At 40.4% G+C, this 12508-nt stretch overlaps 1 protein-coding gene across 2 annotated transcripts in view; it reads left to right on the top strand.

Annotated features, from left to right (window-relative positions):
- Positions 1-9648, top strand: part of GFM1 (G elongation factor mitochondrial 1) — a 48485-nt gene extending 38837 nt beyond the window's left edge. Inside the window, exons 16-18 of one of the 2 annotated variants that reach the window (XM_005287004.3) lie at positions 2576-2736; positions 4253-4306; positions 9206-9648. In XM_005287004.3, the coding sequence (XP_005287061.2) occupies positions 2576-2736; positions 4253-4306; positions 9206-9337 (347 nt within the window). In that variant the 3' untranslated portion in view covers positions 9338-9648. Of the gene's footprint in view, positions 1-2575; positions 2737-4252; positions 4307-5724; positions 5882-9205 lie in introns of those variants that run through there. The other variant, XM_008165019.3, reaches the window with a different exon arrangement.
- Positions 9649-12508: the final 2860 nt, after the last annotated feature.

The following is a 12508-nucleotide window of genomic DNA, read 5'->3' as shown; positions in this document are numbered from 1 at the left end:
CAAATGTAACCTGTGTTGAGTAGTGGATGTGTAAGATTTGTAGAAATTCCAAATAGTCATTCTGAGGAATGTGACCTCGCTCCTGAAGCTGTACGAAAGAGACAATGGACCCTTTTTGCATAGATCTTTGTGGGAACCACCCCTTCCCTAATCATAGACACCTGTAAGAGTAATTATGTTTGAACAGTCTCTCTTGGAATGTCATGCAGAGTAGGTAGCTGCTACAGTGGAACATTGGTTCCTTTAATGGTATAAAAATTGATGCTTTAGAAATGCTGTCTGATAATAGACTTTATCAGAATGATTCACAGAATTGAAGACAGAAAACTCAGAAGCTCCTACCTAGACAATGGGCCAGATTCTGATCTTATTTGCACTAGTGAAACTGAAATCAAAATCTGGCCCAATGTTTGTACATTTACATCTTAATTCATACTCCCTGAATGGCTCCATCTGGGCTTATATTCATCACTAACAAAATCAGATTGTACAGTCATATTTGAAAGAACATATACTCTGATATTGTAATGGTAAACTTAATCTTTCCTTGTATAAACGTTACAGATTAGTGAACGCACATGACATACCAGCTAGGGTAAAAAATTGGCAACTTTTGAGAAATCAATAAAGGGTTTCTTCTAGAAGCTGGTCTTCCAACAGTACTAAGAAGCTATTGATTCTAATAGCACTTGGGTTAGAAGGGATGAAAACTTTTCATAGCATTTAAACTCTGCAGAAATAATAAAACACTTGTCATAGGAACCTGCCCTGATCACTCAGTTCCAAGCAATTGTAATTAATTATATTTAATTTCAAAGTCAAATACAACATCTCTGCACTGATCTCTTTTAAGATGGGTTTATGTCTCTGCTTCTTATACTACAAATTGTGATCATGCCTCCTCCCCATCCCTAAAACTGACAGTTTCAAATGCTTGTTGAAAAAGTTCTAAATGATGCTGCCAGATCTTTTCTGAATCTATCAAGCTGAAACAGCAAATAGAAACCCCTTCTAAGTAAAACTTAGAAAGTATGATTTATGTGTCAGACCTCTGTAGGGAGTTTTTATTTCCCCAAGGAAACAGGGAAGTAAATTTTTTCTAAGAGTATCTGAGATGGTATTTGGCTGAGCCTAAAGTAAAGTCAGATTATTTAGAAGAGACGGCATCTTCAGGAAATGGTTCCTCTTTCGCCATTCCTAATGCCCATTCAGCAAAATACCCCAAATTAATTCTTCATAGGGAGTAAACCTTACCATTGAATCTGCACCAGCATTTTCTAATCATTTTCCTCTATAATAAAAGTTAGTCGTATTGTGTAGAGACTGTAGGACAATCCTATGTCTTCAAGACACTCTTCTATTAGCAACAGTTGCCGAGAAATTCACATTATGGGTCTGTAATGTGCACTGAATCATATGAAGTTACATTATGCCCTCAGAGGCTTTGACATTCTGCTTGCATCTTCTTGAACATTATAATATATTTTCAGTATTTTATTATTAATTCTCAGTTCTCAAAAATATTACTGATGACACAGTAACTCAAGCGTCTAAATCAAGTATTTGAAGACTAAAAGATAAGCTATAGTTCAAATTGAAGTTATGGACGTGATGGAGTAATAACTGGGTGCAGTCCTGTTGCCTGTATTATGCAGGAGGTTCTGTGGCCTGTATTATGCAGACTAGACCAGTGGTCCCCAGCCCCCCTAAGGAGGCACAGAGGAATGTCTGGAGGGATTCCGGGGGGGGGGGGGGAGCCAGCCCCCACAGAGAGTGGGAAGGGAACACTACCCAGCCTCGCTCTGGCCCCACCTGAAGCTGTGACCCCACTTCCACTGCCGGCCCCCTGCCACAGCCCTGCTCCTGGCCTGTGTCCACGGCTCAGCCACCAGCCCTAGCTGCAGCATCGTCCCCTGGCTCCAGCTCGGGCTCCACTCCCAGCCCCCGGCTGCGACTCTGCTCCTGGCCTCATGCCCTCCATTACAGGTAAGGGGAGGGCACGAGAGGAAAAGTTTGGGCACCAGTGGAGTAGATTATCATAATGACCCCTTCTGGCCTTAAAATCTATGATATAAAGAGTGCAAGTACTCACTGAGGGAGGTTGGAAGTCAAGACATTCTTCTCCAGTAATGTAAGAAGTGCCCTTAACATTAATCATGAAAGCTCTTGACATTGTTGTGTGCCAGAATATTATTAATCTCAAGTAATCATAGCCAGGATTCTCCACTAGTTCCTATGATGGTCCATGTACAAGTATAACTTATAGCTAAGTGTTACCTTTCAAAACTGCCATGGAAATCTTCAAGCCCAGGTGCAACATCTGTTTTCTCACCGTTTAATATCATGATAATTATAATGGGAAATGAACACACTTGCCTGTCACTTTTGGCCTTATCCAAAGCACTTTGAAAAACTTGCATTGATTTCAGTGGGCTTTGGACCAGGTCCTGTGGGCTAGTGGTTGAATAGGATTTTGCACGCCTGAGTTAGATAATTTTTGAAGAATGTGTAATAGGCATGGATGCCGGAAGCATAAGGATGTGACTAATTCTACTTCATCTTCCTTTTTACCCAGCTGTGGAAAATGCAACTCTGTGTATACTTGAGCCCATTATGTCTGTGGAAATTGTAGCACCGAATGAATTCCAAGGAGCTGTGATTGCTGGAGTTAATCGTCGTCACGGAGTGATCACAGGACAAGATGGAATAGATGGCTATTTCACTTTGTATGCTGATGTATGTGCTGTTCAATGTGTCTAAACCTGTTTCCTCTTTCAATGACAGACCTAAAGCTGATTTACAAGAAACTTTATTTTAATATATAGGCAATTATGTTATGAACAGAAGCAATTTCTTGTTTCCTCTCCTGCATTATTATTAAGTCTATGGCTGCTTTTTCTGAGCTCGAAATTTGCCCATATTAGTCTGATAAGTAAACCATATCCAAGGGATAAGTGCGACCTGGTGGAAGAAGTTAAATGTCATTGTATAGTAATATGTAGAACAGTACTATTAAACCTATTGTAAGTGTCCGCTATTTTAGCAAAGCAGTTTTGTGCAGTGGATAGAGCATTAGACTGGGACTTGGGAGACCTGAGTTCCGTTACCTGCCCTGCCATTATATGACCTTGGGTAACGATGCCCAGCAGTCCCATCTTATAAACAGGGATATTGATACTTCCCTTGCTTTGTACATTGAGAGGTATAGCTGAAATGCCCTTCATTGATTGAAAGGGACACTGCCAACTTTTTTAAACTAATAATTAAGTTTTCTAGTAGAGCACACTCTAAATAATATGTCCAGATGTCTTTTTTAGTATTTGTTTGTTTTTAAAAGGATTTTTCCTCTCCTCTGTTGTTTACAAACATCTTTTCAGCCAGGGGGAGAGTCTGACCAACTAACTATACAGTGAAAGCAGTGAAACCAAATATACACAAAGTCCTGGAAGAAACATAGAGTAAACTACCTAAAAAGTAGAAGAAATATTTTTTCCTCTAACTTCTTCCAGTTATAGAAACCTGTAGTGTTACAAGTAACAAATGCAGATTTTCAGACAAATGAGATTTTTTTCAAGCTGATTAGTGTCCCTTTTTACATGTAATTGTCTTGCTAGTTCAGGTTAAATGTATTTCTGAACAGTTGTAGGAGGTTAAAATACCTCAGCACAACTCCTTATCTCTGGCTGCCTTGTCATTAATTTTCATCCCTTCCCCCCCCCCACAAAACAAATTTGTTAACCATCATAGCAACACTTTATCTCCATCTATAGCATTGTCTACATAAGGAAAAATAATCCATTGCTGACAGTGGGTGTCAGTAACATGTGCAGCCGAATCACTGCTTAACATGGTTTAAATGCAAGTACAGCCAAGGACAAACCTTTTCAGTGCTGTTTCAGAAATTGTGGTTAAAATCTGCAGCCCTGAGATATTTCCAACTGGGACCTCTCGTGTGGAACTACAGAGTATTGAGGTTGTGCCATTAAGCTAGCTGAGATGTCCTTAAACTGAGAATGTCCTTGTTTTCCTGCTGAGCATAATGAAAATTAATGCTTTGAAATAAACACCATTTATAAAACCATATAAGAAAATCAATACTAAACGCAAAGCATAATTTTTAAAGTGTTACCAACTGGCTCTTTTGATGTCATAGTAAAGATTAGGAGAATGGAGCCTTTAATTCAAAATTACATTGAAAATTCCTTTCTTGCACAAGAATAACATGTATAATACAATTTAAATTGGATTTCAGGTGCCACTGAATAATATGTTTGGATACGCCACAGAACTGAGATCCTTCACAGAGGTAAGTCAGCAAATAAACTCTGGATACTTTTTGTTGAAGTATATTGGATTTTCAGAAATAAGCAACCTAAGATGAGGTTATCAGTGGGTAATAATGGTGACAGCAACGATAGAAAAGAGAATCCAATTAGTTAGGGAGTAGAATCATAATATAAACACGTGCATAGCTAATGTAGTTTATTCGAGAGTACTCAACTTTATTAGTTTCTACAGCAGTCAGAAGCTGTACAGGTGTTAGACACGTTAGGACAAAAATGGGCCAAAGATGCACGCGATGAATTATTTGTCATCTAATATTAGACACAACAATTGTAAATGAGAGTAATAATTGGTAGGGAGGGGATGGAGTAAAGGAAGATGTGGGTTTTGGTGATCTACAGTTAAAGTAACTCCTCACTTAACGCTGTAGTTATGTTCCTGAAAAATGCAACTTTAAGTGAAACAATGTTAAACTAATTCAATTTTCCCATAAGATTTAATGTAAATATGGGAGATTAGGTTCCAAGGAAATTTTTTTGGGGCAGACAAAAGGCATTATATACTGTACAGTACTATACTGTTCTGTGGTTGGGAAGTGCCCCTGGCTTACCCCACACAGGCACAGCCCACTGCAGGCAAGGACGCTAGGAAGCACTTTTGCAGCAGCAGCGGCAGCTTCCCTGGAGAAGAACAGGCGCAGACTTTGCTGGGAATGCTCCAGGCCTGCCTCTTCCTGTCCCCGCTCCACTCCAGGCCCACCTCTTCCCACCCCCAGTCCACCTCCTCTCTGGAGCATGCGGCATCCCTGCTCCTCCCCCACACACACTTCCCTGCTGCTACCCCTCTCTCCCAGAAAGTCCTAAGCGCCACAAGACAGCTGTTTAGCAGCGCTTAGGATTTTCTGGAGGGAGGGGAAGGAGTGGAGACATAGCGCTTCCCCGCTCCTCCCCCTCCCTCCCAGAAAGTCCTAAGCACCGCCAAACAGCTTTTTGGCAGTGGGGAAAATGTTATGCTATACAAAGCACATGGGATCTTTATTGAAGAGAAGACAAAAACACTGCATTTATTGAAAATACAACATTTAGAATATGCTTTTTAGTCTCTCACACACACACACACACACACACACACACACACTCCTGCCAGTTGATGTTTATAGTCACCAGTCTGTTGTAGCTCGAGTCAATCTAATGGCCAGTTAGATTGAGCATGACTGTGGAGCTGGGCTCTTGTTGGTCGCGATCCGATGCTCCAAGGCTTTGCAGGACTGAACCCAGAGTTCCATGGCAAAACACCCCAGCTTTATAGTTGTAAATTCCCATTTGAGTCCATGCATTTTGCAATGTCATCCTGTAATCACTAGTCCTTAAGTGGTGTTATCATTTGATGGTTATTGTCAGGTTTCCTATCATTATTTTCTATTTGTTGTCTTGCCTTCAGGGGTGCCTGCCTCACCTCTGAGGTCGTCAATGCTGCTAACATGTTTAGCATTGGATACAATGGATGTTTTCTGATTGTCTCCTGGTCTTTCCAAGTCTCTCACATTTTCTTGACCATCTGGACATTTGTGATGGCTGTCACACCTTATCTTTTCCTGATGCATGCATTCCTCATTCACACAATCTCTTACAGAAACCTTCAAAGGTATACAGACAGCAGTATTGTATATTCAGAAGAATACATTGTAAATCAAGCCTTGCTAAACCTTATAACTAAAACAATTCACATTGGGGCTTCAGGCCCTCAACATTCCTCTAATCTCCTTAACATAGATACAATACAAGATCCTGTCTCTTAGGCCTGGTCTACACTAGTGGGGGGATCGATCTAAGATACGCAGCTTCAACTACGAGAATAGCGTAGCAGAAGTCGACGTATCTGAGATCGAATTAAAATTGCTTACTTCGCGTCCTCGTGGCGCTGGATCAACGGCCACGGCTCCCCCCGTCGACTTTGCTTCCGCCTCTTGCACTGCTGGAGTTCAGCAGTCGACGGGAGAGCGATCGGGGATCGATTTATCGCGTCTACACTACACACGATAAATCGATCCCCGATAGATTGATCGCTACCCGCTGATCCGGCGGGTAGTGTAGATGTACCCTTACTTATTAAAGTCTTAAAACAAAGAAATGTATATTTAACTAGAGTGCCTAATTTGCAATACATATAGGAAACCATAGTAGATATTATAACTTATCCTAAAACAAAAGGGTGACCATAATTAGTCATAAGGATTGTTCTGGTCTGTCAGTCCTTTCTGCGATTCAAAAAGGGTGGCTGGCAGGATAAAATCAAATCATACATTAATTCGCATAGTACAATTATAAAATCCTGCTCCTACAGAAGCGCTGGGAGGGAGGGGGGAGGAGGCAGAGAAGAGGAACTTGTGCAATGCTCCCTTCTAAAGTCGCTGCTCTTCCACAGAATCTTACAAGCAGTGGACAGAGCAGGCAGCCAAACGATGTTATAAGGGACCATTGCACAACTTTAAACGAGCATGTTCCCTAATTGAGCAGCGACATCACTTTGAAACAACGTTAACCGGGAGGACGTTAAGTGAGGAGTTGCTGTACTCAATTTGAGCACATACACATTTTGATGTTATAGTTGGGTTTTTTAATTACTATTGGGGCAACACAGAAGAAGGACTTTTAAGTAGTAGTTTGAATTAAGACAGGTAGAGGCATAGAAGAATAAAATTGGGGGAGTTTCATTCATGGAAAAAGATACGGAGATGGAATCAAATTGCACTGCCTCGCATCGGGCTATAAGGGGAATGGCTTAGCCAGACAAACAGCCAATGCCCTGGGGTGTCCAGTTCACTGTGAAAGTCCAATAAGCGTTACACATCATGTACACTGTGCCATATCATCATCTAAATTGACACCATTCTGGAGATGGGCTCCAGATTCAACTGAGGTCAGGTCTTCTAAAAGGGGAGACCTCCCCAGAGTAACCAAATTTAGAAAGGCCGTGCCCATTGGTCTGTCTGGGTTCATGGCAGTTTCCACAGAAAACAATACAACCTGCTGGCAATTATGTGCCAGTAATTAATAGTAGCAGTAACTCTTAAAAGCAATGCCTGTTGAGAAGTTTAGAAAGGAGAGTGAAAGGCTAGATCCTTGTATGATGCATTTGTACTTAACATGGTTATCATCCAAGACTGCTATGTTCTTGCCAGAGTTTCATTGCATGTAAACTTCCTGTAGCATTACGTTCTTTTAACAATAATAATTCATGATTTTAGAAACTTTAAATGTTTACAAATTGGCTGATATTCAAAATGCAGATTCTTGGAGTTCTAGGAGATGGAAATTTCTCTCTTCTAAGCAAAAAATGTTGGTGCTGTTGGATGGTTGAAATAAAGGGCCAGATCTTCAGCTGATATAACAACAACAACAGTTATTTTGAAGTCAGTGGAGCTATGGTAATTTATACCAACTGAGACTCTGGCCCATAGTTTTCAACTGATTAGAATATACAGCAAATGTACAGGCGTTGTCTCCTTTGTGGAAGAGAGTCAGGTAGGGGTACCATAGAGTACTGAAGGAATCAAAACTGCCTATTTCATACCATCTACATGAGGAGCCTAATCTTTCTAGGGCACTTTTTTCTTTTAGAAAGGAATGGAGAGTACTCGGAACAAACAGTTAATGGAACAGTATTGGCAGGACTGAAATTTGGAGAATTCTGACATTTTTTCTCCCAATGAAGTTCTGTATGGCCCTGGTTCAAGAAAATCCCTATTCCATTGAAGTCAATTTCATTTGACTTCATGTGCATAAATCCATCCTTATCCTGGAATTGCTTAAGCATGGTCCAAAAAATGTTTTTTTTAAATAGAGTATTGCTCCCTGGGCAATTACCCTGCATCCTGGGCATAGAGTGGATCGGGAGGAGGGAATATGGGGAAAGGGTGGGGAGACAGTTGTCAGGGCAGGGCAAGTGAGAATTGAGGAGAATAATAATACTGCCTATTTTGAACCCCAGAGCACTGGTATATTGTGCAGAAACCTACATTGTCTACATAGCTGGAGTCATTGCCACCAGTAGGTGTTGCTGTATAAATGCATGTTTGGTGGGAGGCAGGAATATACGTTAAACAGGAGGACACCTCCATATTTTACAGTCAGTAAAATGTGTTTATAGATGGGTGGGCTTTCACTTATGTCTTCTACAAAAGACAAATAATAAATATTGTTACACGGAAAATGAGAATCTAAATTCTGATACCACCTAAATATTTGCTTTGTCATTGCAGACTAATGATTTTCACATGCTTTGGGGAAAAAATTCTTCCCTAATCTTAAGTGATAATGTAAGGCATGAATTTAACACTGTTCTTAGTGTCTATCAGAATGGAAAAGCTTGGGCATAGAAGCTACTTTCCAAGTCCAATATGTGTTGCCCATTTTGAATTTCTGTGCAAGTAATGGAGATCTTTGAAAGCAGCACTTCAGCAAGCAAGATCTCCATCTTTAACAATATGAATTTTTAAGACTGTATGTTGACTTAATTACTAGAGTTACTTTTACCAAGTGAGATATTTTCTGTACATAAATCACTCACATGTGGCAGCTCAACATTCTCTGTTACATGCAGGTACTTCTACCTGTGAGGCGTTGAGTGGGTCATTTTTAACAGCAGCGTCATTCTTTTCCAAAAAAAAGAGGAAGCAAAATTATAACCTAGTGATGGTCAGTTGGTTGTTATAAAACTATTTGTCTCTGCTCCTTTCCAAGAAAAATATATTGTATGTGAAATAAATCTGGTCTGACATTACAGTATGCTTCATTGTGTGGCTCTGCTTGCTTTCCTGACAGTTATTACTGCATACTGCTTTGCAGAGCACTGTGCAATCTAGCTGCCAGGTATGTGTGTGCTTACAGTGTCTCTAACTTTGATTTTTTTTCCCCTTCAGGGAAAGGGTGAATATACAATGGAATACAGTAGATACCAGCCATGTTTACCTAGTGTTCAAGAGGACCTAATTCACAAATACCTAGAGGCAACAGGACAACTTCCCGTGAAAAAGGGCAAGGCCAAGAGCTGACTTGCCTCCTCCTGAGTGTTAATTAGTAGCTTTCACAATCTTCTGACAAACTCTTTCTCCTGCAAAGCTCTGTAACCTCAGTGACTCAACATATCCAGGGCGAATAGCCGAATTCAGACTGTATCAGGACCTAATCTTTATTAAAAGCTCCTTTCTTTATGATACATTCAGAAGTTACCGGCGATCACGGCTGAAATGGTCACATACAAATTCGGTTCATTAGTAAAAAAAAATCTATGTTTAATTATAATAATAATTTGTCTTTGAATTTTTTGTTTTAAAGCACTTGTATTAAAATGATGATATAGTCATTATTTGATTTTGTTACTTGGGAAATACGATACTGTGACTATTGTGCCTCTATTTTGAATCCTCCAGGATCCCGATTCAGAGGACTAAATTTATACAGCTTGATGGGCATCAGGTGGATGAATTCTTATCCAATAGAATGAAATTTGCCTTTGAAGGCTGCTCCCAAACCGATCCCTTTGCTTCTGCAAGTCACTCATTAGCAATATGTGATTTCAGGAAGTGAACATAGATATTTATTTTACTCTGATTCCAAAACAAAATTCTAAGATCTTCCAAAGTCATAAATAATCCGCCATCCAAATTTATCTGTCAGTGCAATTTGCTGCTCACCCGCACTGCTCAGGACAGATGAGCCCACTAGAGTGAATTTGAAAAACATTGCCCGGGATATAGGATTATACCAGCCTTAAATAGAATTAAAGTGAATATCCTTCATAAACTGAAATGTATTATGGATTTAGCTACTATTTCATTTGCTTGCCCATCACCAGGTTCTCTGCCTTTCCAATGGGATCTTTGTGTGACTGCCTAACAGACAAAAACAAACAAAAGCTGTGCTAATTCTTCCCCAAATCTCACATTCAAGAAGGTAGTTTTATCCACCATTGTAATTGGCATCAACAGTGATCCTCAGAATCAATTAATTAGTTCCCATCAGGTGGTTGCACAGAGTAAATGCCAGACTATTATAATTGGGCAAGAGAGAGGATATTGTTCATGTGCTTTAATTAGAGTTTTTATTACCTAGACCACAGGTAGGCAACCTATGGCACGTGTGCCAAGGGTGGCACGCGAGCTGATTTTCAGTGGCACTCACACTGCCCCGGTCTTGGCCACCGGTCCGTGGGGCTCTGCATTTTAATTTAATTTTTAATGAAGCTTCTTAAACATTTTAAAAACCTTATTTACTTTACATACAACAATAGTTTTGTTATATATTATAGACTTATAGAAAGAGACCTTCTAAAAGCGTTAAAATGTATTACTGGCATGCAAAACCTGAAATCAGAGTGACTAAATGAAGACTCGGCACAGCACTTGTGAAAGGTTGCCGACCCCTGACCTAGACAAAAGAATAACTTAGATTTTCACATGCACATGTGTTTGTCCCTGACCACTCCAACTCCTGCTATGCTACAACATTCTCTGCAGATTTTCAGTTAACAGGCCATGGGTTGGGGATGGGGTGTGAAGCTCAAAATCGTTTTGGGACAACGTTCCCGGCACCTTGTTCTAGTTGTCCAGACACAGAACAGAACTGTGGTGATGTGCTTTGCATCAGCATTCACAAAAAGATAGCGAAGATGGTTATTTTTAAATAACTATTGTAAACAAATACAATTTCAAGGATTTGCCAGGTGCACATAGACACAAAATAGATGCATCTATCTCCATGCACACTAAACTTCATAAGATCAAATCCTGCTTGCCCTGCTCATGTATGTAGCTATTCTCACCTGGAGTAGTCTTGTGAACAAGATCAACTGGATTTGGCCTTTAAAAATGCCCCACACATTGCTTATTCTTTTTTAATCAAGTAAAATAAATGTTCTAGCAGGAACTTCCTTTACCACAAACAGATAAACCCCCTCATAAAAGTAATAAGGATATATTTAAGAAAGTAAAAACTGGGTAATTGTCACTTTTTTCCATATATTTGTGGCCCTCATTTTGTCCTCTTATCAGAGGATCACTTTTTTTTAACAAATAGCTTACATAGACACAGATTTATCAATCTAAATGTCACAAGTGTTTCCTGAATTTAGGTTAAAAATCCCTCTACAGGGATTCAGTGTTATGTGGATATTGAAGGGACTGACAAAAGCCGGTTGCTCAATATACGTGGCCTTAGAATAACACTCAGAATTTAGGCCCTAATTCTGATCTCACACTAGTGTTAATTGGAGAAATTCCATGTTAGTCAGTGGAATTACACCAATATAAACCCACATGAGTGAATAAGAATCAGACCCTAGACATTTCTGAGTTGTTTGGTGGGAGAAGTTTCTTTTAAGACAAGAGGTTACCTAACAAGGATGGTGTCTTGCACAGGTTTTGTTGGCTCCGTAACATGGTAACACAGTCTGTGTAAGGAGTTTAGGTAACCATTCAGACCACTCCATTGTTTTCTGTTTGAATAGTAACCATTAGTTTGTTCAAGGAATTTTTAGGGGTCACCAATCTCAATTTTTATGGAAAAAGAGGCAGTGCTCCTACACTTTCAGTAAATGACTAGTCCATTGCATCAGGTGGGTGAATTTAAGCTGTTCATAGGTTTGTGAGGCAGCTGTCCTCTCAGGGAGAAAGAACAGAAAGGACCAAAACATTCTAACAAAGTGGCAAAGCTTTGAAAATAAATACTTTGTTGAATCTGGGCTTACTTATTGAAATACCATTATTTAATTTACCCCTATCTCCATACAGCCTGAGCTTGATGACTGATTAAAACATTTGGGAGAATTTAGCCAATAATGTAGACAGGGCTGGCTTTAAGCCAATTCACCCAATTCCCCGGAATTGGGCCCCGCGCCTAAGGGGGCCCCGCTCCGGGGGTCTTCGGCAGCATTTCGACGGCGGGGGGTCCTTCGGTGCCGCAGAAAACCCGGATCGGACCCCCCCGCCGCCGAAGTGCTGCCGAAGCCCCGGACCATCGCCAAGTATTCCAATTGGGCCCCGTTGTTCATAAAGCCGGCCCTGAATGTAGACCATAGTATTTCACCTGTTGCAAGGCATTCCCTTAACTTGTTATAAGTAAAAATGCTGTTTTCCCTGCTATTAAGACAACCCCAACTAGATGGACATAGATTTAAGAGTGGGAGGTGAGGGGACACCCCACTTGCCCTAAACCTAGAACACATG

The sequence above is a fragment of the Chrysemys picta genome, chromosome 9, assembly GCF_011386835.1.
Source record: "Chrysemys picta bellii isolate R12L10 chromosome 9, ASM1138683v2, whole genome shotgun sequence".
Lineage (NCBI taxonomy): Eukaryota > Metazoa > Chordata > Testudines > Emydidae > Chrysemys > Chrysemys picta.
The sequence above is the reverse complement of the archived record's forward strand: the minus strand, read 5'-3'. Positions and strand labels throughout refer to the sequence as shown.